We start from the raw sequence: 23,477 nt of genomic DNA on the forward strand, positions 1-23,477 counted from the left end.
TTGACCTTCCTGAGCCTATGAGCTATGTTAGAATGCTATAGTTGTGTTATTTCTATCACGTGGTAAAACAATCTTGTCATGTTTTTACTAATTTAACAGGCTTTTTTTTTTTTTTTTTTAAATGCCTTGTTTTTGGTTTTCTTTGGAGATAGGATCTTGCTATATAACTCAGACTGGCCTCAAACTTGTGATCTTTCTGGGTCAGCCCTGAGTGCTGGGTGTACAGGTATGTGCCACATGCCCACCTTAATTTGATTTTTATTAGGAGGCTATGACACAAGAATCATGATGGTGTGGCTTGTGAGATTTGGCAACTATGAACTGCACACATTACTTCTTATACTTAGGAAAAGACCCATAAAGCAAAAATTTTAAAGAGAATTCATTCTTTGTGCCCGATGTAAAAAACAAGATCCCAAGAAGAAAAAAGGAATTTATGGAAAGTACATAGAATAGCTCTAGCACAAAAAGGTTGCCTCATACCAATTTAAATGCTGCTAAGGAAAAGTACATCCTGAAAATGAAGGGAAAAAGCAAACTAATGAGAGTACAATGCAGAGTTTATATAGAAGGATGCAAATCTTCAATTCTGTGTTTTTTTTCTCAAGTTTACCAGTGTACAGCATTATAATCTTTGTGGGGCGGGGGGTGGGGGTCGCTAGACAAGGTCTTCCTGTAGCTCCAGCTGGCCTAGATCTGGATCTCACAGAGTGCTGGGATTACAGACATGCACTACCACACTTGGCTATAATTGTATTTTCAGACACGTGAAAAGTATAGCTCCCTGAATACTTCATACTTGCTTCTTAGTTCTGGAGTAAAACTACTTTGCCACCTCTTTGTATTATTTTACATCTCTACCAATGTCTGCACAGGGCCCAAGAAGTATTTCACGGCCTCTGCATTTGATAACTAAACTTTTTTGGGGGGTGGATCTTTTCTGAGACAGGGTCTCCCTATAGCCTCAGCTGGCCTGGAACTCACTATGTAGACTAGGCTGGCCTGGAACTCGAGAGTTCCACCTGCCTCTGCCTCCCGAGTGCTGGTATTAAAGGCACGTGTGCCACCACACCTGGCTTGATAACTAAACATTTGGCATTCATGCTCAAATAGGCTGATGATATCCTGGGTTGTAGCCAAATAGGGACTCAGTCAACTTAATAATTCCTCCAAATCTCCACTTCCTTGCTGTTTGCTTTTAAGTCAGAACTTTGCCTTCACTTGACTCAAAATGTAGAAATTCTCTGCATTTTCACCTTGAAGAAAAATTCCTTCTCTTAGACCAATAGATTTTTCTCTTCTAACACATTTTTTAAAGATGTCCTTCTCCAGGGATTTGAAAGTGGAATAAAACTAAGCAATCCTACACACACACACACACACACACACACACACACACACACACACACACACCAGTGCCTTTGGCTATCTTTGTGATCCATCAGAAAAGGAGTCTGTCTTGGGTCCAAAAATTTCCTCCTGTGATTACAGTAATAGTAGCACATCTGGCAAAACTGTTGGAGCTAGCTCCCTAGTTCATCTCTACCACACCTCTGGTTCTTCTTGTCATGTGATGCCAGAATATTCTGACAAAGAAACAGCCCCCAGAATCTCTGTGCATCCTGCACGTGTGGCTCTACTTTCATGTCAGATCTGTCACCGAACATCTAAAAAAAAAAGACTTCTTTTTTTAATTATTATTTTGTGTGTGTGTGTGTGTATGAGTGTATTGCCTGCATGTGTATACATGTGTGTAAATTCATCTGTGTCATGTAATACCCATGGAGGTCAGAAGAGCGCATCAGATCCCCTGGAACTGGAGTTAAGATGGTTGTTAGCCACCATGTGGGTGCTGGGAGTCGAACCCTGGTCCTCTGCAAAAACAGCCAGTGCTCTTAACTGTTGAGCCATCTCTCTAGCCCTAGTAATTTCTCATCCCTGATAGGAAGGAACTTTTAGTTGCTTCTTTCAGTTTCTGTGTTGACGTAGATGGTTTATAGAACACTGTAGTTTATACCTTAAGCTAAATCTTCATTGGGGTCACCAAATGGTGTTCTCTGAATTCAGCTGACCAGATACATCTGCCACTAACCTGGGAAAATATTCTGAACTAATTTTCATCCAGTGAGGCACAGGAATGGTACATTTCTTGAACTGTGGCTCTTGCCAGAATTTGGTGAACAACTTCTTCTATACTGGGGGAAGATTGAAGACCCTCCATATGGCATGAGGTAGAGTATATCTGTCCCACACCCCCACTCTGGATCTCTACTTTTTGGTACAGAATCATCTCCCCAAATCTGGATGTGTCCTAAGTAAGACTTCTAATTTTGCATTCCTGTAAAGGAAGCATTGTCTTGGTGTCCAGAAGAGCAATGGACAATCATTGTTGGGAATATTGATATACAAGGGGAGAGGAAGCCAGTAGGCAGGACTTCCTGTGGTAGGTAAGCAATGGCTCCCAGGTTGACCCCAGGGCTTAAACTGTGAGGAGACAGAAAATTGACAACCCTGAAATACAAGACTGTAGAAAATGGAACTGATGGTGCTTCTTGCTGGTCTAATCATGGTGGAATGAGACTACAGATAACTCAGTTAGTTCTTGGTGGTCATGGAAGGTCTTGGTTGCACCCACGTGTGGAGTGACCCCTGTTGGTTCACCCTGTACCTCCCTCCCTTGGGAACACAGAGCACTCTGACCCCAGCCAAATGTCCCAGTATTACGACTCCACTTGAAGATATTCATCTAACATCTCCTCCTCTCCTAACAGAGGAGAGTAGTGTTTACACTCTAGTGCATGAGTTGCAGGTTTTCTTTCTAGAAGGTTATACTTTTACACTTCTACCAAATGTGCAACAGGGCCTGGTAGGTTCTCTGTAAGTGTTCCTAGGAAGAAGATGCTGGAATGGTACTGTCCATAAAGAGTGACCTGCATCAAATGCTGTCAAAGCAGCAGTAGCTGTACTCAGCTGATATCTAAGCATCAATTTTCTTTTCTACACATTCCACTGCAGGCATGTGACATTGAGATTTTATGTGATGTTTAGGAATATATATTGAGGGCTGGAGAGATGGCTCAGAAGTTAAGAGTACTTGGTTGCACTTACAGAGGACCCAGGTTTCATTCCCACATGGTGGCTAACAACTTCAGTTCCAGGGGGATCTGATGCCCTCTTCTGTCCTCTTCGGGCATTGCATGACACAGGTGTACCTACCTACGTCTACCTACATGCAAGCACATAAAATAAAAAATAATAAATAAAATATTTTTTTAAAAAGAATATACAGGGGCTGGAGAGATGGCTTGGCGGTTAAGAACACTGATTGTTCTTGCAGAAGACCCGGGTTTGAATCCCAGCACCTACGTGGCAGCTAACAGTTGTCTATAACTCCAGTCCCAGGGGATCCGACAGCCTCTTCTGACCTCCGTGGGCATTGCACGACACCAGTGCACTTACCTACATGCAGGCAATACATGCATACACGTAAAATAAAAATAATAAATAAAATTTAAAAAAAAAGAATATACAATACTTTGTCTTTAGAAATTGCATGGATTTTCTGTCAAGTTACATGGCATATCCTATTTCTTTTGTTAAAGTCCTTGCTGTTGTTCTAGGAGCATGTCTCTCCTTAAAGCAAATTATGTGTTGGTTCTTAGGCTTGTTGAGGTCTGGAAACTAACGTCATTGCTTTTTCATAATTCTGAATCATGTATGTCAGTAACTACTGAGATTCAGACATGATTTAAATTTGACCTGGAGACTACTTTTGTATGCAAAGAGCCCCAAGAGATGCGTAAGTGGTCTTTGCCCTTCAGTGGAACAGCATTTGGAAAACTGCCAAATAATCTCCACAGAAGTGATGCCAAATGATCCCTAGTGATCCAAGTAAATACCTAATTTATTTCTGATATTCTGGGACCACCTGTAACTTCAGTTATCTGTCTCGTGATGGGAGTACTCAGAGTATGTGGGAGTTAAGAACCAGACAAATTTTATATTACACTGGTGTGTGTTTCTTCTTACTAGTCATGAGACCTTAAGTGTGAAATTTTACCTGTCTTAAGTTTCAACTCTCTTATAGGCAAAATATTTATCTCAAGATCAATGTGAAAATTAAATGAAACTGTACATACCTATATATGTATGTACTTATAAGTACCCAGCAAAGTGCTTGACATGCATATTTAAATGTTGGACATATGATAACTGTTGTTTTAATAATGCTATCTGGTGATAATAACAAAGAAAGCTGTTAGAATATTTGCACTGATTAGCATAAATCTGGCAATTCCACTGAAAATATAATATAAAAATGCATGCCCTTTTGACAAAAGCTAGTGCCATGGTTCATTATAAAAGGCAGTATATTAAGCCGGGCATGGTAGCACACACCTTTAATCCCAGCACTCAGGAGGCAGAGGTAGGTGGATCTCTGTTGAGTTCAAGGCCAGCCTGGTCTACATATCAAGTTCCAGGCCAGCTGGGGCTATAGGGAGACCCTGTCTCAAAAAGACCAAAGGGCGGGGGGATTTGTTAAAGAAAGCCTTGACAGGGAGTACTTAAGAAAACTGATTTGATTCAAGCTTATAGGAAAATAAACAAATGGGTAGTGAGACAGCTGCATGGGCTCCACCTCACCATGCTAGATGTTGGGTAATATATAGACGTTTTGAGTGTTCATTAGTATCCTTTGGTTCTCTTCATGGGTTGTTTTCCACAAAGCCATAAATTTTTTTTAGTAAATCTTCAGATTTTCTGTATCTTTCTCCAGCAACACAGAGATTATGTTGGTTAGGCCTGGCTGGGTGGGTTTAAGTAATAGCTAATGTTGAGTCAGATCCCAGCCTGCCTGATGATTAAGTGAACAGCAACTTCCCACAAAGCAATCCTACTTTTACATGGATTACTCTGCTACAATGGAAATCTTGACAGTTGAGTCCACATACGTGGAAAAAAGTTCAATAACAAAGTGAAGTATATCCTTAAATTCTCCTACCTTCCCAAGGCTATTTCTCTTGAAATAATACTATCAGGGTGCCAGCTGAGGATTCAGTAAGCTACCTTAATAACAAAGTGCTAAAACCTTCCTTGTAGGAGATCCTTCATGCTCCTTCTGGGCAGGCAAAAAGAGAAAAAAACTTGCTTTCTGATACTCTTGTCCCTATGGTCACTGTCATCATATATGATTGAGATTTTAAGTTTGGAATTTAAATGATGATGGAGTATTAAAAGGAGTTACAAAATGTTGGGGAACATAGAAATCCAGCCAAAGTCACTGAGGTCAGAACTTCAGAGTAATCCTTCTGGATTTTACAGAAGCTGTATCAAAAGTTTATACAATCTGGAAAATGCTGCTATCACCTTTTATTTTACTTAAGACTCTTCCACCAGCTGGCCCCAGGTATTTATTTTCCTCTGCATTTGGTGAAAGGGCAACAAGTATTTGTGTGTGATCCTGCATCTGACTTGTATTAGAGTGATATTCTTCATCCAAGATTATTCACTGAATTTCTCCTGAGGCATCTCAAGAGAGTGTGAATTCCTGAGAGAAGTGTTGCACTTTGTAGTAGATGGTTTCTCAGTGTCATTTTTGAAATGGAAAACAAGTAGTTTAACTTGCAATAAATACTTCAGTAACTCTGTGGTTATGGTGAGTCCCAGGATTTGGATAGCATTCCCTTTATGTATATTACAAAGCATCATACTGTCATACTGCTTGCCTTTGTCTTGAATAGACATCCCCACCTCCCCAAGCCTCTGAGAGGCTCTTCAGTGTCTCTTTCCCCAACAAGTTACTCTGGTGTTCACTATGGTGGTGTGCACGTAGACAAGCTTGAGGAGTCAGCATGTAGTATTTTCCTGTTAAGGTCTTTGGGTTGGGAATTTGTTTCTGTTTTGGTGCTTTCTGTTTTGATGTTCCTTATTTTATTTATCTTTGGTAGATTAAATGTGGACAGCATTAGGGTAATTATGAGCAGAAAAACTTGAGTGATTCACAAGCCCTCTATTTGGAGTCAAGATGCAATAAGTGTTGATTGAACAAGGAGGCTCAGTGACTAGAAAAAAGATGAACTCCTCCATGTGTGTGGAAAACACTGTGATGGAGGTTAGAAAGCAGACTTCCTAGCAGAGAAAAGAGAAGGAAGGTGATCATGGAAATCCAGTGATTCTGGTGAATGTGAGAAGACTGGATGTGCTAGAAAGATATCCAAAAAAAAAGGAGTGAGGTGTTCAAAGGGATTGCCTGGCAGTTGATTCGGTTTGTGGTAGGAGACCTCTTTCCTGAAAGAGAGTAGCTCCCAGGCTAGAGGTGTTTATTGCCAGATCAGCATCACATACCAGCTTCTTGGCCCTAAGCTCTGGAAGCTGCCAGAAACTGCTTAGAGTGGCACAAAGTCTTCAGCCAGGAGTGTGAATGGAGGGCCTGATCCCTATCCCACATGCTTCTCGTCTGAAAGCAATGTGGCTACAAAGGTGAATGACCACTTGCTCATATCAATGGCTTTTATTTGTTGGCATATGTGTAACAGGAACATTTATAGGACATATGCACTCTACGTGACTTCTTCCAACCTGCCTGTGTAGCAGGATTTGTGTTTTTGACTCAAAAGCACTTTTGCTCTGTCAACCCTACATGATTCATACTAAGAGCTACAAACTAGCTTGAATTCCATCCTATGTTGAGCCATTACCTGCTTTCAGAGTGGAGGGTTGGCAGCAAGGTACAGGCAACACTAAGGCTTATTTCCCTTTCTTTTCTTCCCCTGTCACCTCCCCGACCCCTATTTTCCTGAGTCAAAACTGAGCCAGTAATACTGCTGGCAGACAAGTCTTGTTTTGCCTTGTAAACTGAGCAGGTTAAATCAGAAAAGCACTGGAAGAGGTAAGAGAAGAACTCTGAGAGGCTACTGCTTTCTGCCACCATTTGTCACTTGAGGAATTATCGTTTAGCTTACAGGGGTTTTTTGTTTGTTGCTTTGGTTTTTGAACATCTTGCCATTAAACCCAGGCTGGCCTCAAAATCAAGGCAATCTTCCTTGCTTCAGCCTCCCCAGTGCTAGGATTGCGGGTGTGTGCCACTGGTACCCCTATTGAGATCTGTCTCAAGGGATGGCAAACTTTGACCTTCTGGGCCAACTCTGGTCCACTGTATTATTTGGTTTTATATAGCCTGCAAGCTAAGAATACTTTTTATTTTTGTATATGATTGGAAAAAAATCAAAAGAATAATATTTTGTGACACATGAAAAAATGGAATTCAAATTTCAGTGTCCAGAAATAAAGTTATGTTGGAGCATAGCAGAAGTGTTTGTCTGCTTTGCAGAGTGGAGTAGTGACAGTCACTCTATGGCCTGAAAAGCACCAAAATTTACTTTCTGGTCTTCAGAGGAAACTAGGCCCTTCCTGAACTTTTCCTACTTTTTGAAGTTTTGCTGGTTACCTCTTCTTATTGGTTTGGAAGAGATGCAGAAATGCAACACTGTATAACTGTGTATCATTCCTTTTCAATTCACCAGAGATTCTAGAATTGTGCAGTACACTCCTAAGGAGGCATCCCAGAGAGAATGCAGGTGAGACATTGGGGGAGGGGGCACGGGAAGTACCTCATGAATTTCAAGTCAAACAAACACTTTCCAAATATCTACAAAGTAGGGCATCTTGATTAGTTTTAGAAAGAAAAAGGCATGTTGATTACAAACAGAACAAGTTTTCTTTTTGCTTTTTTTATGTGTATGAGTGTTTTGCCTGCATATATGTAAGTGCGCCATGTATGTGTAATACCCGAGGAGGCCAGAAGAGGGCATTGGATCCTCTAGAACTGGAATTACAAGCAGTTATTACCACCATGTGGGTGCTGGGACTCGAACCCGGGTCCTCTGCAAGAGCAGCCGGTGCTCTTAACTGCTGTGCCATCGTTCCAGCCCTATGGTGTTTTCTTAACCAAGAGTCAAAACATCATGTTCCCAGGGTGTGGTGGCACAGGCCTTTCATCCAGCATTTGGGAGGCAGAGGCAGGTGGATCTTTGTGAGTTCAAGACCAGCCTGGTCTACATAGCGAGTCCCAGGCCAACTGGGGCTACAGGGAGACCCTGTCTTAAAAAAGACCAAAAAAAAAAAAAAAATTATGTTCCCTGTTGTTTGACTTCTAAGCATTTTGGTTAGTAGGAGTTGATTTACACATTTATACTTGAGGAAACTGGGGCCGAGACAACCATACTAGCTTAAATCAGTAATCACATGCAGCAGAGATAGATGCACACGTTTTCCAGGGCCTGCTCTTTAATCCTGAGAACTTTCCTGTTTCTTAAGATGGACTTCCAGTCATCTTATATGAAGGATTTCAATTTCCTGGCTTGGAAGCATCTGAAGAGAGGAAAGTACCTTGTTTTTTTTCATTCCTACCTCTATGAAAGAAGTAACAGAAGTAGAGGAGGGGAAAGGCTTGAGGCAGGCAAAAGGGAAATCTCTGAAACTAGAGAAAACTCAAACTGTGGCCAGCAGAATCAGCATTCCTCATCCACAGTTGGTCCTAATTAAGGAGACTCCCGTTGAACAGCTCAGCTTTCTGCTCCATATTCTTTGCTCTGGCCCTGCCAGCTGACATGGCAAAGCCTTAACCCTCATGTTGGAAACAGTCTCTCATGTCTTCCCCTTATAGTCTCCCTTCTCTGTCTGTCCCTTGCTACCCCACAATTACCCTTTCCCACATTAAGATCCCAATAAAATATATTGATACCTCTAATCCAATTACATCTACTTTGTTCCACAAAGTGCTATCCAAGCTGTTTGCTGGGCTGAATAAGTGTATAGTGTCATTAGGGGAGCACACACAGCCTGATTTCATCACAGAGAGATGGAATTTCTCTGGGATTATTTGCTGCCAATTTGAAGCAGCAACAGTAATTCCTTCCACTTCACTTGACCCCTTGACTTTTTCAATCCGTAGCTTCTACTTATGCCTAACTGTTGGGATTTCTTTGAGGTGTTTTGTTTTTGTTTTCCAGCTATAGTGACCTGTGCATCATGTTTAAAAATCAAAACGTTGGGCCTGAAAGATGGCTCATCAAGAGAGGAAGGCACTTGCCACCAAGCTGACACCTGAGTTCAATCCCTAGGACCCACATGGTGGAAAGAGAAAACTAGAGATCCAACTCTTAAAAGTTGTCCTCTGACCTCCATATGTGCACTGTGGTTCTCTCTCTCTCTCTCTCTCTCTCTCTCTCTCTCTCAATGTAAAAAAAAATATTTTTAAAAACCCCAAACCTAAGCCGGCCATGGTGGTACATGCCTTTAATCCCAGCACTTGAGAGTCAGAGGCAGGCAGATCTTTGTGAGTTCAAGGCCAGCCTGGTCTACATAGTGAGTTCCAGGACAGAGAGACCCTGTCTCAAAAAGACAAAAAAAAACCAAAAATCCAAACCTTAGTAGTAGCTAAGCATGGTGGCTTAGCACTTGGGAGACTAAGGCAGGAGGATTACTGTCAGTTTCAGGTCAGTCTACACTATATAATGAATTCCAGGCCAATCTGCGGCAACAGCGATCAAGGTGCTACCATGGTTGGTTTCTGGCGAGGCCTTTCTTCCTGGCTTATCCACAGTGCCTTCTCACTGTTCCCTTACCTGGCCTCTGGTCCTATGTGCAATGAGAGGGAACCCTCTGGTCTCTGGTCCTATGTGCAATGAGAGAGAACCCTCTGGTCTCTTCCCCTTCTCATTAGGGTATCAATTCTATGGGATTAGAGCCTCATCATTATGACCTCTTTTAACCTTAAGTACCTCCCTGAAGATCCTGTCTCTAGACACATAACAGTCAGTATATGAATTTGGGGGACTATCATTCAGTTCCAACAGTATTTGGGCTGTGGGTTCAATCCTCAGCACCAAAGCAAAACAGTCTAAATGTAAGGTTTTTCCTTGGGGAAATTAAATAGCAGTGAGCAAAGCAGGGTGTTATGGGGCAAGGTGAGCATTTGAAAGCTATTTTTCTGGGTCATAGAATCTTTAGAATCTTGAAAGTATGACCAGATATCATAAAGTTGAACTTAGGCACAGAATTTTGTATATAACTGTGAGGGCCTCTATCTGATTCCCCAGCCCACTGAGTGCCCCCATGCTAATAGACTAACTGTAAAATATGCTTTTGTCACTGGTATGATGGCATCTTCTATCAGACAAGTGTATAGTATGACACAGAAAAGCACAAAAACTGTGGCTTTACTTTACCCAAGGACTGGATATGATTCTAATGCCATCACTTAAAAAAAAAAAACAAAAAAAAAAAAAAAAAAAAAAAAAAAAAAAAAAAACAAACCTTTTTAGGAAGGACAGCAAGCCAAAGTGGGCATGCTAAAGAATATTAGAACTTAAGCAAGGCAGGGTTGAAGTGAATGCAAGTTGGGACCAAGCACACAGATGGTTTCTCACTTTTTATTGCATCAGGCATCATCAGAGGCCATGTAGGAGTGCCTCTGTGTACAGTGGCGTGACTTTTTTATTCTTGGTGGTGTACTAGCTCTGTGTTTATTTACACTAACTCCCTTTCTAAATGCCACAGGGAACTTTGGGGATCACTTTAGAAATTATAGCTGAGTGACTTAAAAGAAAGGCAACAATGGAAATCTGTGGTTTCAGAACTGAGCAGAATGGCTAAGGCACAGTAGGACACAGGGGCGTATTTGTCTTGAGTTTCCTTTCAGCTGAGTTTGATCGAAAAGAAATATTTTCAGAATCTGTGGAATTAACCTTTTAGTTTTACCTGTTGAATCTAGATAAAAATTGGTTTCTAGATGTGGCAACAGGTACCCTAAAGTGCTGACTTCAAGGACTGTGCTATTTTCTTTGATTTTATATTTAGTGTCACATAACCAGTGGGTAGGATTTCTGACTTCAGGGACCCCTAGTCCATTGTCCATTCACGAATTAGACTTAGCATTTGAGAGTTGAGAAAATAATCAGACTGTGCTGTGATCCAGATTGGAGTTTAGGAAATGTGGTTTCAAGGTGAAATGTCCTCCACAGGCTCACGTGTTTGAACACTTGGTCCCCAGCCAGTGGCACTGTTTGGGAAGGCTGTAGACCTTCAGGAGGTCAAGCCTCACTGGAGGAAGTGGGTCACTGGAGGCAGTGAAGCTTTATAGCCTGGCACCACTTTCTGTTCTCTCTCTGCTTCCTGAGTGCAGACACTGTATGACCAGCCAGCTCTAGCTCCTGCTGCCAAGCCTTCCCCACCGTGATGGACTGTATTCCCTAGGAACTGTAAGCCATAGTAAACCCTTTCTCTCTTATGTCACTTTAGTCAGGGTGTTTTATCATAGTAATGAGTAAGTAACTAAAACAAGAAGTTTCTTTATCTAGTTACTAAAATGATTTGTCTTCTTGAAAGATTGGGGTAATATGAATTTACTGCCAAAGTATCAAGAAAGCCTAGTAAATTCTCCTAATGTACACATCCTCTCAAGCTCATATAAAACTCTGGTTACTGTGTTCTTTAGCATCTCAGTGGTCTTTAGCCCTGCCTAAAACTTGACATAACTCCTAACTCAAAAAACACTTCATAGTGATTGGCACCACAGTCCTCCTCTGGATCTCACACTGTGACGTCCATCTTTTCCTCTTCTTGCTCTCTGGCTTTGTTGACCAGATCAGGATGGCTTGCTGTGATCTCTGCCAAACCACAGACATGTAACAAAGCAGACACTCTACTCCCCTTGTTCTTGGAATCCTCCAAGTGACTCGGGTGAGGAGCAAGATTACTGACTTTAAAAACTTTGGCAGTTTCTCTAGATGGTTTTGATGCATTTTCAAAGCTGGGTACCACAAAGTTGCCCAATTTCATTCTAGTCCTTCCATATTCTCCCCCCACCCCCATATATACATCTCAGACAGGATCTCACTGAGTAGCTCAGGTTGGCCCCTGATATTGCACTCCTGCCTCAGCCTCCTATAACAGGCATGTGCTGCCACTCCCAGGCCCATTCTCTTCTTTAACAGTCTCTCACTCTTGCCAGGCCTGGTGGCACACACCTTTAATCCCAGCACTCGGGAGGCAGAGGCAGGTAGATCTCTGTGAATTCAAAGCCAGCCTGGTCTACATAGTGAGTTCCAATCCAGCTGGGGCTACAGGGAGAACCTGTCTCAAAAAGACAAAAAATAAAAATAAATAAAAAAGAGTTTATAATATACTACCAGAGCAAATTAGGTGCTAAGATATGGACCAAAGATGAAAATAAATATTAGATATTGAACTTTTTTTTTTAACCTACAAGACTGTCAGTTTTATATGATTTGGTCCATCCATCTATGGCCAAGTATCTTTTCATTCTTCTAACTTGTTGAGACAGGGTCTCACTTTGCAGCCCAGGCTAACCTAGAACTCACTATATAGCATAGGGTAGCCTAGAACTCATTTTAGTCTTCCTGCCTTTGCTTCCCAAGAGCTAGGATTATGTATTAGTTATTTGTCTCATTGCCGTGGCAAAATACCTACAAAAGCCACATAAATAAGTAACCGTTTACTCAGTTTGAAGGTACAGTCCATCATGATGGGGAAGTCAGTGTGACAAGACTTTAAGGTAGCTATCTGGTCACATTGTGTCAGGAAGCAAAAAGTAATGAGCAAAAAGCTCAGCTTGTTTTTATGCAGTCGAGGACTTCAGCCCTTGGAATGGTGCTGCCTACAGTTAAGGCTGGTTTTCCCATTTTGAGTAAGCGAATGTAGATAAATCCCTCACAGGCATGCCTGGAGGCTTGTCTCCTAGGTCGTTCTCAGTCTTGTCCAATTGACAATATTGACCATTGTAGATAGCAGACTAACCTGAAAAAATATTTTAAAATCTTTTTTTACATATATCTGTTTATTTGTATGTATGTATGTATGTGGGCACACACATGCCATAGCACATGGGTAGAGGTTAGAGGACAACTTACAGGAGTTTGTTCTATACTTCCACCATGTATGTTCCAGCAACCAGACTTGGTGGTCAGTCTTGGTATCAGTAACCCCCCCCTAAAAAAAAATACTTTTAAGGAAAAAATATTCTTTTTCTGGTTTTTATATTTATTTATTTATTTATTTGTCTTTTTGAGACAGGGTCTCACTGTAGCCCCAGCTGTCCTGGAACTCACTATGTAGACCAGGCTGGCCTTGAACTCACAAGAGATCCTCCTGCCTCTGTCTTCCAAGTGCTGGGATTAAAGGTGTGCGCCACCACGCCTACCCTGGTTTTTATTTTTTTTAAAGACAGTCTCACTAGAACTCAAGATCTTCCAGTTCAGATAGTCTCGAGAAGATAGTTTTTTGAAAAAAAAATGTGTGTATGTGTGCATGTTCACGTGTGTGTGTGTGTGCGCGTGCGCACGCATGCACACGTGTAGGGGGTGAGAGGACAACTTTGAGTGTTATCCTCAGAAATGTTTACTTTTTTTAAGACACAGTCTCTTGGCCTGGAACTCTCCAATTAGGGTAGATTGGCTGGCCGGGGATCTCCAGGGATCTTCCTGTCTCTACCCACCCAGTACCAAGATTACAAGAATGCCACCACACCTGGCTTTTTTTTTTGCTGGCCTCAATCTCACAGAAATCTACCTACCTTTGCCTCTTGAGTGCTGGGGTGCAAAGCATACACTGCCACATCCAGCTGTGTCCAGCATTTTTACATTGTATTATGTGACACTATTCCTGGAGAGACAGGACAAAGTCTACTCACCCCAGATAAGAAAACAACAGACGAAAGTAAGGATATCACCAATGTTCAACTTGGTGAACCAATGAATTTTCTTGGGGGTTACTTACAGTAATATGAGTGAGGGGGTACTTATAGGAGCAGAAATAACTCCAAGACAGCTGTGCCACCAAAGCTCACCACAGCATGGGTGACAACTCCCAGAAGCAGGAATCCTGGAGCTCACTGCACAACTTGCAGGCAGCTCAGTAGTTTGGAGAGTGTCCTTTACAGGTAGTGCAGTTGGTCTGAGCCCCTTCCAGGTAGCTCTGCTGACCTGTCTCTCTCAGGTAGCTCAGTTTAGTTTGTCTGAGAGCATCTCTCAGCAGTCCTTAGGATTTAAATATGCTTGGGGAGAGAGGGCCCAGTGAACTTGCTCAATTTGAGAGACTTCCAGAAGCTGTTGAGTTGTTGCTTCTTAGAACATCCTGTTGTTTATCTCCCTTCAGAACATCCTGTCTTAAGGAGTGTCTCTAAGATGGAAGGTTTTAACTTGGAAGCAATTTCTGTACAACACATTGGTTCTGGGAACTGAACTCAAGTCTTTATGAGTGCAAGGCAAGCACTTTACCAACTGAGCCACTCCACACTCCAGCCCATCAGCAAAAGTATTCTTGAAGTAGTTAGCAAAGGAAGCTATATTTTAGCTCTAACCTGATGTAATTACAAGAAAGTTGTGGAAATTTTCAAGACCACACTAAGTACCAGGTATATTCTGGACTATAGATATATGCTCATAGAGGAAACCCTATCTATTTCTCCTTGAGAGGACAGATCGGCTTTTAATCTAAGCACTTAATCTTAATTAACCCAGACCAATCCCATATCCAGTTTTATGGACTCCTCTCCCTTTCCCTTAAAGTACTAAGAATAATTTGAATTTCAGGGGCAGATGTCATTAGATACCCCCCACTACACACCATCCAGTCAATGATAGCTATATTTAAAACATACACATTGGGAAAGTGCTGCTTTTATTGGGATCGATGGACATCTTAGTCCTTGGGGAATCTAGAACCAGGCTCATCACCTTTGTGAGCCATTCACTCATCTTGACTGTTGGATGTTCCCAGTTTCCAATTCTAATTCCCTTTGTCATTGTTACCTATTTAATCATCTAACCCAGGCCACCATCCATCCACTTCAGCAAGTGAGACATTGTCAAGAGTCATGGCTACTGGTCATGCTCACCCCTCTGCCCCATCTGATGTGTGTACAGTACACATTTTGTTATTACAGTGATGGAGATTCAAAAACCCTCTGACTCCAACTCTGATTTATTTTCATGATTGGTTGAAGGATTCAGTTCCTCAAAGTTGGGTACATTGTGAGGTCAAACAGTTTTGAGCTGTCTTGAGACTGTTTACAGTTTAACCAGCAAGGACAGTTCTATGTCATGTGGAAAAGCAGGAAGTTGGACATATCTCCTGGAGATATAATGGTAGGTTTTCAACTCCATAAACTCTACCTGAGAGTATAAATAATTTCAAGAAAGAAAAAAGTAGAAAAGATTTTTAAACCAGTTTATTATATTGCAGATATTTCTTTACCCTCAGAGGAGAAAGTAAGGTTTCATACAGAGCTCTTATCCATTAAGTAGTAAATAGTTTAAGAAACAGTGAGTGATTCACCAGCATATATATTCTGGACTGAAGGAGAACCAATTCAGTGTTCAAGTGTGACTTTTGAGAACCCCACTGTGACACACAGTTAATGATTTTTTTTCTTATGCAGTCACAAACTAGTCCACTGTCGGTCAATTAGGCCACACCCTTGGGCCTCTGACTGCCTGCAGGCTTCTTTGGCCATTCTAGCTTCATGGACTAGCTGGACCCAAAATATGAGGAGCAGACAGTGTGAGAGAAGTCTGGGAGGGGGTGACCAGTCCTAGCCAAGAGCTGTGTGAGTGTTGGTGCTTTTCCCAGAGGGGAGGAGAATTCTCTGCCCCGTGCTTCACCACGTGCCTGCATAGACACAAACAGAGCAGTGTTCAGTTGAGCTGGCCTCCTCACAGTCCTTCTTTTCATCTGACAGCAGAGATGGGTGCACCAGAGTGTTCCTTAGACTGTGGTATCAGTGCTAGGAAGTGGGCAAGAAAACAAGAAGGGTAATCAGTTTCCATTATTACAGCCTTGATGAAGGGTTTTACTTATTCTAAGGGCACTCAAGGGGAGACATTGGTAAAAGGAATGGTAGAGTGTCAGAATACATGGTATTCTTACTCTAACAAGAATAAGCTGGATAAGCAGTAAATGGAGAGAGAGAGAGAGAGAGAGAGAGAGAGAGAGAGAGAGAAGAGAGAATTGTTTTAACTTATTTGTGTATGAGGGAGGGAGAGGAAAGGAAACGACAACTTTGGGAATTCAGTTCTTGCGTTCCACCTTGTCGAGGCAGAGTCACTCTTGCTGTTTCTTTCAGTATACTCCAGGCTAGCTGGTCCATGGGCTTCCAGTTGATTCTCCTGTCTCTGCCTCCTATCTTGCCTTAGGAGTATTAGGATTACAAGTGGGCACCACCATATCTAGTTTTTTACAGGGGTTCTGGGGATTGAACACTTTTACCTGCTGAGCTTTCTTCCTGACCTTAGTATTCTAAATTGAACCAAATTCTAAAGGGAGTGATCTTTTCCTAGGAGAGAAAGAACCAGGGCTGTTTTCATCCTAGTGTGGTATGAGAGAGCACAAACCCACCACAGGTGAGGAAAAGAATAGCTGAACTTCACACAAACTTTGGAAGGTTACCTGTGGGCTGGCTATAGAAGACCTAATCACAGAGCATGGCTACTCACTCATACTTCTTTCCCAGGGGACCTCCTTAAGTACACTGTAGCAGTGAGTAGAGTCTGAGGCTGAGCAGAAAGATGAGGAAACACAGACACACACACACACACACATACACACATGCACACACGCGCACACACACAGAGTATGTACAGAGTCTATGGAGTGCACAATAGAATGTAGTAGAGTGAAATCTGAGAACAGGACAGGAGGGTAGAGACCTCCAAAACACCAGGCCCCATCACTGAATATGTAGAAGCGGCCCACCAGGAGTGAAAACACCACCACAGGACAGAAAGCTGGTAGCTGAGCTCTGTGGCATAGAGTAAGCTCTTTGGACTCTCACTGTGCTCACAGCCAGACTCCTGCTGAAAGGACAATCCTCCTTCATTGGAGAACTGACAAACCAAATCTATAACAAAGCCCAGCTGCTCTACAGGTTTTATGGGCCCTGTTATCAACACTGTCCATCCAACAGAGGCCCTTTTTAAATATAGATATTACTGTACGATGAAAAATATTACAATACTCAGAAAGAAGCAGGAACATATGACTAAGGGGGAAAAGAGTCAATAAAAGCAGACCTACAGATGACCCAGAATTAGCCAAGGAAGGGTTTAATAATGTACTTTTTATAAATATGTTTAAGGACCTAGTAAAGGTTTATTATGTTTTTGAAAACACAGTGAATTTTAGCAGATAACTGGAACTTCTAGAAAAGACAATGTTTATAAATGTCCTCAAGCAAGGATTATTTGGAAACAGATTACTAGCCATGTTTGTGGCAGTCCAAAAGTCAACACTCTTCTCTGAGGCTTACATACCTACTTTTGTATAAGCCAGAAATTCAAGTCCACAAGTGAGCTAAGTGCCTACTGTTTACAAGACATCATATGAGCAATCAAAGATACATGGGACACAGCCTAGTCCTCAGGGAAATTTATTCCAGTGAAGAGAAGTACAAAAAGGCAGTACTCAAGGCAGAACACTCTGATAGATGATGGACATCAATAGAAACATGAAAGAGGGAAAGATTTCTGGCAAGGAGGATCATGGGAAGCCTTTTGGAGGACATGGCATTTGGCCTGGGACAAATGCCCATTCAAAGTGGACAGGGCTTATGTCCATTGATGTTCAAACCCCGGGGTAATGCCAGGACTCCAAAATCTTCATCAACATTCAGCTCATTTACCCCTTTGTCATTCCCACCTTCACTGTGAAGGCAGAACTGGCTCCCCTCAAGGGCTATATTTCCAGAGATCAAGTGAGATAGCTGGTCACCTAAAAGGAATCTTAGGGAATGGAGAAGTAAGGTGGGAATGACAAAGGGGTAAATGTAATACTTATCAGTACTTTAACTTGGCAAAAATCATATTTGTGGGAAAACTGAATCACTCTGTCCTTTGAAATCCCTTATGTATGTCATCTGTCCTTTGTAATCTTCTATATGTTATCTTTAAATCTTTTAAAATATTTTATTATTTTTATTTTATGTGTATGAGTATATTGCCTGCATGTATGTAAGTGCACCCACATCATGCAATGCCTATGGAGGTCAGAAAAGTGCATCAGATCCCCTGGAACTGGAGTTACAGATGGTTGTTAGCAACCATGTAGGTGCTAAGAATGAGACCCAGGTCCTCTGCAAGAGCAGCCAGTGCTCTTAACCACTAAGCCATCTCTCTAGCCCCCATCTTTTAATCTTTAATGATAATTTTTTCACTTATATATCTTTCTCTACCTTTGGGTTATAAGCTCCTTCTGGACAGCCACTAATTTTTGAATGCCCATAGCAATTGACACTGTGCCTTATAAATATTAGGAGTAAAATGAATGTTTTCCCATTAGAAGTAGAATTTAACCCAAGGCAGAGTTAATGGCTCTGACTTCTTGCTGTTAATCACCACACTATATTCATGATGGCTCATGGATATTTTGAGCAATGAGCTGTGGAACTTTGATTTTACTATATCAGCCATGAAGATTTTGTTAAGTGCTACATGCCAGGGTGATTAGGCTTCTGGCAATATTCAGGGTATGTTGGAGGGAGGATCAGTAGGGTGGGACCAGTGGAAAAGCTTTCATTGATTCAAGTGAGTGGCTAAGGCCCTGAACTAAAACAAAAGGAGAGAAAATGTAAGAGACAGATATGAAAGGCAAATGGTAAGCAGTCTGTGAGAATTATAAAAAATATTTTTTATTATTTTTTTTTTATGTGTATGAGTGTTTTATATGTAAGTGCACCTGTAGTACCTGTAGAAGCCAGAAGAGCTGTGTTGGAGCCCCTGGAACTGGAGTTACAGATGGTTGTTAGCCCTCATGTGGGTGCTGGGAACTGAACCCAGGTCCTCTGCAAGAGCAGTCAGTGCTCTTAACCACTGAGCCGTCTCTCCAGCCCCAGTGTGAAAATTTTTTTATAAGATGAAGCAAAAGAAGTTGAAAGGGGCTGGAAAGATGGCTCAGTGGTTAAGAGCATTTTCTGCCTTTCCAGAGAACTTAGTCCCAGTCCTTCTGGAATGTACACTTGTTACTCCCTATTTCCACTAAAAGCATCCACACACCCCTGCACCCCCCCCCTCCGTTGCTTTATCAAACAACAAGTGGGAAGATAAGCATCTTGTAGAGAAAAATCTTTGATTTGCTTCTTGTAGCTTGTTGCATCACTTTAGAAACAGTCACTGACCAGGCTCTTTGTTTCATCGTTCTCTCCATACCTAATCCCTCATGAGCTTATTCAGTTCATCTCCTTTTCTATTCAGGTGGATAAAAATGATAAGTGCTGTGTCCTTATAGCTCCTCTCCCAGAGTCTAACTTTTCCACCATTTCTCATATATATATATATCAGTTGCCTGTTGGTGGTAGTCATTTGGATTCATGAAAAGATTAGATTATAAAGGAATGTTAAAGTCTCTGCTGTTTTCATAATCTACCTTGTTGCTTCCCAGTTATTTGTCTCTACCTGAGATCTACTTGAGAAACAAATTTAAAGAGAAACAGGAGGAAAATAGCAGAATGTATTTTGAGTGAGCCCAGACATTCAGTCAGCCAAAGAGCAGATGCAGCGGCTCTCCATTAGCCTGACGCTGTACTCCTCTGTGTTCTTTTGGGTGCCGTGTGTACACTGCCTTTCTTTCTGTCTGATCTTTTCAATGACTGGCATTTACTTTGTAGTACTCTGATTCATTAGCTCAACTGCAAACTCTTCTGAAGATTTCTGTTCTCGCACCTCAACAGTCTTGTTTCAGAATGGACAGCATTCATCCAGTTTCTTTTCTCCCACAGCTCTTCTAGATAGTTCTTTCTGCCCTTGTCTAATTGGATAATGGAACTTTAATCTGCTCCTTACTGACTCAGCAGCTATCCACCAACAGGGTATCAAGGTCAAAAAAGCAAGTATTGTTAAGTGGCAATTGGGACATTTTACTGCTAATTTATTTCACAACTGCCACAAGAGTAAAATGACAGTAAAGTCTTTTTCTTGTGTCATAAAATCATGAATAAAAGAATAGAAGAGGCTGAGCATGGTGGCACATGCCATAATGCCACTCAGGAAGCCAAGGCAGGAGTGTCACAAGTCAGAGGGCAGGCTGGGCTACACATCAAGACCCTATTTAGGGCTAGTGAGATGGCTCATCAGGAAAAGGAACTTGTCACCAAGCCTGACAATCTGAGTTCAATCCCTGGAACCCACATAGTGGAAGAAAACCAACTCCCACAAAATGTCCTCTAACCTCTGCGTGTGTGCTGTGGCATGTGCACATGCCCCCTCCTCAAATGAATAAGTATGAAAAAGACCCTATCTGGAAAAAGAGAAAGTGATGATAGTGAAGAGATTTTGGATGATGAACATGAGAATGGCAAGTGGAGGCTGGTCTGTCAGCCTGAGAGCTGAAGCCTGGACCAGCAGTCAAGGAGGCTAACGGCAATGCTGTTTACTCCTGAACTCTCAAACAGTTTAGCAATTAGTGGTAGTAGTGGAGGTGGCAGTAAAACTAAAATTAGGAGAATTAGATAAAAATGTAGGCAGAAATCACTTAAACCCTCATATCCGCCCTTCATCAACAGAAGGCTGAACAGCGACTCTGGAAAGAGTCCTTGGAGTGTGGACTCCTAGATTCCTAACACAGTCAGGACACACAGTCTGAACCAAAAACAATGTTAAAACTTCCACACTGCCTCTCCAGTTCCTCTCTCAGAATGCTGGACTTTAACCCTTCAGGCTAGAGTTTAGAAGATTCATCTCTAGGAAATCTGGCCAACCCAAGAGAAAAGTGCTTAAACGTTTCAATCCAGTCATAAAGTCACAGGGACTTACATAGGGACGGCCACACAACATCAGACATATGAGAAAGTCTAAAAGAATCTCATCATGTTGTACATCTTATCACTCATATCTCTCCTCTCCACCCCCCAGATATGGTCTCACTATGTAGCCCAGGCTGACTTGGGATGACCAATGCAAATAGAACAAAGTACTGTGAGTCCAGAAACTATGTGAAAAGATTGCAAATCTACCCTTCCAAATGAGTGAATAAAAAGATATATATGTATACATAAGATACTTATGAGTGAGATTATTCACTCATTTGGAGGGGGCTCTTTTTTGAGACAGGGCCTTCTCCCTGTAGCCTCATTTGGAACTTGCTATGTAGGCCAGGCTGGCCTTGATCTCATAGAGATCCTCCTGCCTCTACCTCTCCAGTATTGGGATTAAAGGTGTGCGCCACCATGCCCTGCTCCAAATATTATTTTTCAAAGAAACCTTAGAAATTAAAAATATTGAAACTGGAGAGATGGCTCAGTGGTTAAGAACACTGACTGTTCTTACAGAGGACCCTGGTTTGATTCCCAGCACCCACATGGAGGCTAACAACTGTCCATAACCCCAGTTCCAGGGGATCCAATGAATGTCCTCTTCTGACCTCCATGGGTACTCCACGACATTGGTGCACTTACACACATGCACGTAATATAGTCATACACATAAAATAAAAAATGATAAAATATTTTTAAAAAGAAATTTAAAATATAACAGAAATTTAAAGTTTGGTAGCAGTAATGGAATATACATTTTAGGTCACTGTTTGAAGAGGAAAACTGAGGAAAGAAACTCAGTTTCAGCCTAAAATCCATTATTTGTATAATAGGCATTCTAGAAGAAAACTGAAAAATAAGGAGAAAAAAAATCATCAAAAACAAAACTTGGGCAGTGAAGGTAGGAGCATCAGGAGTTTAAGGTTACCCTTGGCTACACAGGGAAAAAAGGTGGGGAAAAAAGCCAGCTAGGTGGCTCAGCAGATAAAAGCACTCACCACACAAACCTGAGGCTCTTAGTTCAATTCCCAGAACCCATAAAAAGCCTGATTCGTGGTGATGAGGTGGTGGCTCATCTCTGTAACCCCAGCACTCCTAAGGCAAGATGGGAGGTGGAGACAGGAGACCCTCCATCATGGGCAGGTCAGCCTAGAATGCACAGAGCAGTAGAAACAAGAGAGACCCTCCCTCAGCAGGTGGAAGGAAAAAACCGACTCCTCCTGAAAGTTGTCCTCTGACCTCCACATGAATACTGTGACACACACATGCCCTCCCCACACATTCACTAAGAACAACAAAAACTTTTTTTGAGACAGGATCTCACTATGTAGCCCTGGCTAGCCTGGAATTCAGAGATCTGCCTGAGCGCTGGGAGTAAAAGCATGTGCCACCAAGTCCAGCAATAACAAATTTTAAAAAGTTGAAAATATCGCAGAACTCAAGGTCATGAACTTCTGGATCCAAAGAGTCCATCATATACCAGCTGGAGGCACATCAGTAGTGACACTTTGGAACACTAAGGAGACAATAAAAGTTTCAGAGAGGAAACCAAAAGAGAAACAAGGAACCAGAATGGTAACAGGGATGGAAATGTCCCTTAAACTCTGAAAGATGACCATCATTTTACAATTCAGTCCTAGTCAATCTCACGTGGAAAGCTGGAATAAAGATGGTTTATGATCTATAAGCTCTTACAAAGTTTGCTTCCAAACAACCTTTCCTAAGAGCCTGGTGGAAAGGTTTTTCCACTAAAACCGTGCAGAAAAGTGAAAAGAGAAAGAAGCTCTAGTTGAAGTTGTATAGCAAGACTCTCCAGGCGTGGAGGAGTTGGCCCTACTAGGTCAGCTACTTAGCAGCTCCAGAGAGCAAACCCTAAAGGACCGAGACATGCGGAGGTTATTTTTGAAGGAAATACAATAAACTATTAACAGTAGTTAGTTTGAAAGTGAAAATGGAGAGGCAGAAAGTTTTTCCCTTTTTTTTTTTTTTTTTTTTTTTTTGTTAGCTGTCATGTGAGTGCTAGGAACCAAACCCAGGTCTTCTGTGAGAGCAGCTGGTGCTCTTAATCACTGATCCATCTCTCCAGCCCCTGCTTTTCAAAAATTTTTTGAAGAGAAAAATATACACCCTCCAGTGGCACACCCCCAGTAGAGATGGTTAACCCTTAGGTAATGACAACAGACATTTCCTTTTTTCACAACCCAAAAAGGAATTTTGCTGGGAAATGTTTAACTCCTATTACCAGCCTTCCCTGATAATCTTAAGCTTTTGTGCTTCTTTATAGGAAAGGCTCAGGGGGAATGTCTTGAGCAAAGAGGACCTGAACTCTCTCCTAGAAAATAAACTACCCACTGCCTTTCCGAGTTGGCTTACCTAATGCAGGGCAAACAAAGACTCATTCTGGATCTCTGGGTTGCCACAGTCTTCTTTTTGCAAGTCCTTCCTTCCATGGCTGTCCCTGCTCCAGGACCTTGATTACCAATAATTAATCTCACATGAAAGATTCAGTACTCCAGGCTTCCTCTGTCTCTGACCTAAGAGAACATGCTGTGAATTGTTTGTTTGCCTGCCAGAGATCTTATCTTGACCCATAGGAGCTGATAGGATCATTAAATCAGCATTGATCTTCCCTCAGTATCCTTCCTCTGCAGAAAGG

General features: G+C 41.8%; 1 protein-coding gene across 8 annotated transcripts in view; it reads left to right on the forward strand.

Annotated features, from left to right (window-relative positions):
* Window positions 1-23,477, forward strand: part of Nav1 (neuron navigator 1) — a 273,468-nt gene that overhangs the window by 199,763 nt on the left and 50,228 nt on the right. For 6 of the 8 annotated variants that reach the window (XM_029562161.1, XM_029562163.1, XM_029562164.1 and 3 more), the window contains one exon: window positions 7,524-7,577. The exons of the other annotated variants lie outside the window; for them this stretch is intronic. In XM_029562161.1, coding sequence (XP_029418021.1) covers window positions 7,524-7,577 — 54 coding nt within the window. The remainder of the gene's footprint in view (window positions 1-7,523; window positions 7,578-23,477) is intronic. 8 annotated transcript variants of the gene reach the window in all.

This window comes from Nannospalax galili, unplaced genomic scaffold (assembly GCF_000622305.1).
Source record: "Nannospalax galili isolate Female #2095 unplaced genomic scaffold, S.galili_v1.0 scaffold113, whole genome shotgun sequence".
Classification (NCBI taxonomy): domain Eukaryota; kingdom Metazoa; phylum Chordata; class Mammalia; order Rodentia; family Spalacidae; genus Nannospalax; species Nannospalax galili.